General features: G+C 36.5%; 1 protein-coding gene across 1 annotated transcript; it reads left to right on the forward strand.

The window, feature by feature from the left end:
- The first annotated feature begins 449 nt into the window (after positions 1 to 449).
- LOC122290198 (transcription factor PRE3-like) lies at positions 450 to 2,098 on the forward strand. Its single transcript, XM_043097778.1, has 2 exons — positions 450 to 949; positions 1,790 to 2,098. The coding sequence occupies exons 1-2, from the start codon at positions 821 to 823 to the stop codon at positions 1,940 to 1,942; spliced, it is 282 nt and encodes a 93-aa protein (XP_042953712.1). The 5' UTR covers positions 450 to 820; the 3' UTR covers positions 1,943 to 2,098.
- Positions 2,099 to 6,457: the final 4,359 nt, after the last annotated feature.

Consider the following 6,457-nt stretch of genomic DNA (forward strand, 5'->3'; position numbering starts at 1 on the left):
GGAGACTAAAATACTTAATTTGTAATTAATGCATGGTTAACTCAAAAAAAAGTTAGGTTCTGTTTGGTCACTGAGAATTTTTAGATGAGAATTTTGAGTTTTACGATTAAATATTAAAATATTATATTTTAATATTATTATTATATTAAAATTTAAAAAAATTAAGAAAAAATTAAATTATTTATTATATTTTATATGAGAATTTAAAAAAATTATAATGATGAGATAAAAATTTTATGTTTGAGATAAAAATTCTTTAAGGTAAAGTATAACCTCTTGTAAGGAGTTTCCAAGTAAAGCAATTTAACTTTAATTCTTAGAAAATTATAAAACCAACGTGAAATTGCGTGTAGAAACTGTCGCATTCACACATTAAGAGAGAATCAAGTGTCTAGAGATACGCCATACTGTCTTAGCTAGCTAGCTCTCATTGTGTGTGTTTTCCCAAGTTTGGTTTCAGAGTCTCTCTCTCTCTCTCTCAAAAGTTAAAACCCTATTTAAATAGAGCCTTAACCCCCGCTTTCTTTCATGCAATTGTCTTGATCTCCAGTAGTACTATCCCCAACACCCACTACTAAGTCTACTATTTCTGTAACTCTGTTCTTGTGCACTTCTTTCTCTGATTTCTCTCTCTCTATATCAATTATCTTCTTCAAAGCACCTCTCTCCATAGCCTGTGAAGTTGTGATCTCTGACAATTCTGTAGATACACAGATTTCCTTCCCATTGTCTGTGTCTCCCTAGAGTTCCAGTTTAATTTACATCTATCTTTAACGCTTCTTTCATTCACATCGCTGTCGTACGTACTGCAATCATTAACATGTCTAGCAGAAGGTCTCGGACGAGGCAATCGGGTTGCTCAAGGCCGATCTCTGATGACCAGATCAATGATCTTGTTTCCAAGCTGCAACAGCTTCTTCCTGAGATTCGTGACAGGCGCTCTGACCAGGTATTTCATTTTTCTAATGGCTTTAATTTGTTAAATTAAATTTTTTACTTTATAATATATACATACATATATAGATATATGAAGTTACAATACATGCTTGCTTGGTAGATGTTACCCTGGAGTTTGGATCGGACTAGGCTTCGATCGGCCTCCAGCTAATTGAGCCCTAATAAATGACGTTTAATCTTTAAAAATTTTTTTAGAAATAAATGAAATTCGTGTAGTTTGGCGCAATAAATTAAATTTTAAAATTATTTTTATCGTAAATTAAATCTAATACATAAATTATATTTGTAATAAATTATGTTAGTTTGTGATATATTTTTATGAAATCTTTGTCTGATAGTTTTCTCAATTTCAATCCAAAAGTTAACGTCTATCGCCTGACCCCACTCAAGAAAAAGGAAAAGAAAGTCTAACTAATTTAATTAGTTTGGTCACGCATATAGGCGCTAAAGATATTGAATAAGATTTTGAAAAGGAGGTTTAATTTGAAGTGATTCTTAGTTGAAGTTAAGGCATATCATGGGACCGCAATTAAACAGGCATATGTAGGTTTTTGCTATGCCTTGGAAGGCTTTATAGTTCCATTTAAGTGACTGAATTTAATGTATCTGTTAGATTTGTGTGCATTTCAAACATAGAGAGAAAGCGACGTTCATTTTGTAGAACTAATCAATGAGTTTACTGTATCAATACAGTACCACTTATTACGAGACAAATTATAATTAAAAAAAATTAAAATATTAATACATTTCATCGTAAAACCCAATTCAATTCAATGCAGATTATAAATAGATTATTATTATTTTTTCTAATTATATAATTAATTATGTGCAGGTTTCAGCTGCGAATGTGTTACAGGAGACATGCAACTACATCAGAAGCTTGCATAAAGAGGCTGATGATCTGAGTGAGAGATTATCAGAGCTATTGGCAAGTAGTGACACTGCCCAAGCTGCAATTATTAGGAGTTTACTCATGCAGCAGTAGTAGTAGAGTAAAATAATATTTTTTAGTTTCGTTAATTACAATTAGCTGCCTAAAATAATATTGTAGCATGCAGTTGAATGCATGAGAATGATTAATCTCTTATAATATGTTACAAAATTTAATAAATGTACTACTCCAGCACTAGCGTATTATATATACAGAATCTCCTGCCTTAGTTTTCTGATTCAATAATTAATTCGAAATTATCAGTACTGAAGATCTATACTGATCATGCAACCAAGCTAATTAATTTAATTAGTTAGGTCAATAATTAATGAGAATTGGCAGTTGATATAAAGTACTACACGGCCACGGGCGGAACTAGAAAATCAGGTCTGGAGGGCCAAGTTACAAAAGAATGATTTAGGGGGGCCAAAGTCCCCCAAACGCCTTAGTAGTTTCCTGCTTGACTACAACCTTTCTTGGTTACAAAATAAATAAATGAAATAATAAAAAATAAAATAAGAACGTACATAGTGTAATAGTTTGGGTTGGGATACATGGAGCAATGGTACTATTGTACAATGTTTGAGAGTTAATTAGTTAGTTTTCCTCATATGCTGTTGGGTATAAAAATTAAAAAATGTGTTAAGATCAAAATGTATGGGCCAGCTTATGAGATAATGAAAATTCATGACCAAGCAAATTAGATGAAGGAGATAAAAGAGAGGCCTGAAACGTAGATATGAGGTAACATAAAGCTAAAAAGATGATACAAAGGTTGTTGAGTACTGTGGAGTCTGGTCCACACTACTCGACTGGAGGCAAGTCAGAGAGTTTCGCTTGAAGACAGCTCGACAGTGAGCTCAAACAGTTGCAGAAAAAATGTTCACTCGATGCATGCTCGACATGCTGCTCGAATGAACATCGCTATTACACAGATTTTAAGATTTTTCTATCGTTTGATTATATATATGTTATTTTATAATATATGGCTCTACGATAGAAAAGTAGTCACCCCCACTATTGTATTGTGATTCCTCAAGGAATAAAAATCATCTGTAGCTCTCCTAGATATAAGCAATTTACTGAATCACATAAATCTTTGTGTCGTGTGTATGATTGCTCGTCTCTTTTGCATTTACTTTTACTTTATTGTCATTTTTCTCACAACAATTAATATCAAGAGCCAATGTTCGAGTTTGAGAGAAAATGATGGCTAGAGACGAAGTGAAGGTATCGGAGATTGAGAAGTTCGATGGCACTGATTTTGGATACTAGAGGATGCAAATAGAGGACTACCTCTATGAGAAGAAACTCCATCTTCCACTATTGGGGAAGTGATTGGAAAAAATGGAGGAGGCTAACACTGTCGAGATCCGTTGCATACAACGTCATTAAAGAAAAAACACCTACGAATCTCATAGCGGCTCTGTCAGGTATGTATGAAAAGCCATCGGCGAATAACAAGGTACATTTGATGAAAAAGTTATTCAATTTGAATATGGCAGATGGTATATCTGTTGTACAACATCTGAATGATATTAATACTATCACAAATCAATTGTCGTCTGTTGAAATTAAATTTGATGATGAGATATGTGCATTTATATTATTGGCCTCACTGGAAAATAGTTGGAAAGCCATGAGAATGACTATCAATAATTCTGCCGATAAATGAAAGTTGAAATATGATGATATTTGTGATTTGATTTTGGCTGAGGAGGTGCACATGAGAGATTCAGGCGAGACCTCCGGTTCAAGTTCAGCACTGAATGTTGGTTCTCGAAGGAGATCACAAGACAAGAACTCAAACAGAAGCAGATCAAAATCAAAGTACAGGGGCAAGAGCAAGACAAGGCCTGGTCAACAGGCAACTTTCTGGAATTGTGGCAAAGCTGATCATATAAAGAAGAACTTTTGAAATCCTAAGAAGACCGAGAATAATGGTGCTAATGTGGTAACTGAAGAAGTACATGATGCACTATTGCTTGCAATTCATAGTCTAGTTGATGACTATATACTAGATTCAGGGGTTTCATTCCATACATCTTCCCATCGGGGGATAATGTAGAACTATGTTGCAGGTGATTTTGGGAAGGTGTACCTGTCTGATGGATAGGCTTTGAACGTAGTGGGCATGAGAGATATTGACATTGCACACTCCCTAACAAGAAAAAACGGACCTTGCAGAAGGTCAAACACATTCCTGAGTTGAAGAAGAATCTCATTTCTGTTGGGCAGCTCGATGAGTGTGGTCATTCAGTAGTGTTCTCAGATAGCACCCAGAAGGTCACTAAAGGGGCATTGGTACTGGCTCGGGGTAAGAAAATTGGTACTCTCTATATGACTACTAGTGTGAATAATATTATTGCTACTATCGTTGCAGAGAGCATAGCAGATTTGTGGCATTGTAGGCTTGGCCATATGAGTTAGAAGGGCATGAAAAAACTTCTATCCAAAGGCAAGCTACTAGAACTGAAGTCAGTTGATCTCAATATGTGTGAGAGTTGCATTATGGGAAAACAAAAGAAGATCAATTTCTTGAAAAGTGGCAGAACACTTAAGACAAGAAAACTAGATCTTGTGCACACAGACGTGTGGGGACCTTCCCCGGTGGCATCCCTTGGAGGTTCTCGTTACCATGTCATGTTCATTGGTGACTACAGCAGGAAGGTATGAGTTTATTTTTTGAAGCATAAATCTAACATATTTAATGTGTTCAAAATTTGAAAGGCCATGGTTGAGACAGACATGCTTGAAACTGAAATATTTGAGGTTTGATAATGGTGGTGAGTATATTGATGGTGGGTTCAAGGAGTATTGTGCATCTCTGAGTATCAAAATGGAGAAGACCATTCCAATGACAACACAACTAAATGGACTTACTGAACATATGAACAGAACCATAAATGAGCGTGCTTGAAGCGTGAGGCTGCACGTTGGATTACCACCTACTTTCTGGGCAAATGCAGTCAGCATTGCCGTCTACTTGATAAACAGAGGGCCATCAGTTCCATTGGATTGTGGATTGCCTGAGGAGGCTTGGAGCAGGAAAGATGTCAAATTTTCCCACCTTAAAACTTTTGGCTGTCTTTCTTATGTTCTTGTTGATTTTGATGCTCATAGTAAACTTGAGGCTGAGTCAAAGAAATACTATTTCATTGGCTATAGAGACGAGGCATTTGGCTATCATTTCTGGGATGATCAAGGTCAGAAGATTATAAGAAGCATGAATGTGATTTTCAATGAGAAGATTGTGTACAAGGACAAGTCTAGTACAGCTGCTGAAGCAACTCCTCAAGAGTTTGAGTTCGTAAGATTGGATGACCTACCAGAGGTCTCAGTCCAGAGATGTGAGTGATAGGGAGAGTGGGTCCAGTGTACCCATTCCTATTATTCTGCAGTCAGATTTAGAGCCGTTCACTCCTACAATTGCAATTCGTAGGTCAGTTAGGACTATTCTTCCTCCACATCATTTCTCACATACCTTGAATTATTTTATGTTAACAGATAGTGGAGAACTGTAGAGTTATGAAGAAACCTTGCAAAATGAAAATTCTAGCAAGTGGGAGCTGGCCATGAAGGATGAGATGGATTCCCCGTTAGGGAATCAGACATGGGCGTTGACAGAACTTCTATCAGGGAAGAAGACATTGCACAATAAGTGAGTGTACTAGGTGAAAACTGAGCATGATGACAGTAAGAGGTGTAAGGTTAGACTTGTTGTAAAAGGCTTTCAGTAAAAGCAGGATATTGATTATTTTGAGATTTTTTCTCTTGTGGTGAATATCACAACCATCAGGATAATATTGTCTATGGTTGCTACTGAAGATTTATTTCTTGAGTAGTTAGATGTGAAGACAACCTTTCTTCATGGAGACATTGAAGAAGACATCTACATTCACTAGCCGATGGGGTTTGTACTACAGGGAAAGGAAGGTTCAGGTTGCAGACTGAAGAAGAGCTTATATGGCCTGAAGCAAGCTCCTAGATAGTGGTACAAGAAATTTGACAACTTTATGTGCAGCGCAAGGGGCATCAAATGTCAGTCATATCACTGTTAGTATGTCAAGCACTGACAATTCTTACATTATTCTGTTGCTGTACGTAGATGACATGCTTATTACAGGGGCTAATATTGATGAGATCAATAATCTGAAGAAGCAGATGCCAGAGTACTTTGCAATGAAGGATTTGGGAGCTACAAAGCAAATCATTGACATGAGAATTGTCAAAGATAGAGTCAAATGCATGTGGAGACTCTCACAGGTTGAGTATGTGAAAAAGGTACTTAACAGGTTCAATATGGACAAGGCCAATTGGCACACCCTTGAGCAGTCACTTCGGACCAAGCAAGGTTCAGTCAATTAAGTTAGAGGAGGAACAAAATTACATGAGTAAGGTTTCTTATGTCTCAACTCTTGGTTCACTTATGTATGCTATGGTTTGCACTAGACCAGATATTGCCCATGCAGTGGGAATTGTGAGTAGATACATGAGTAACCTAGGAAAACAACATTGGGAAGCAGTGAAGTGGATTCTAAGGTACCTAAAAGGCTCCTCAGAAACGTG

The sequence above is a fragment of the Carya illinoinensis genome, chromosome 12 (assembly GCF_018687715.1).
Source record: "Carya illinoinensis cultivar Pawnee chromosome 12, C.illinoinensisPawnee_v1, whole genome shotgun sequence".
NCBI lineage: Eukaryota > Viridiplantae > Streptophyta > Magnoliopsida > Fagales > Juglandaceae > Carya > Carya illinoinensis.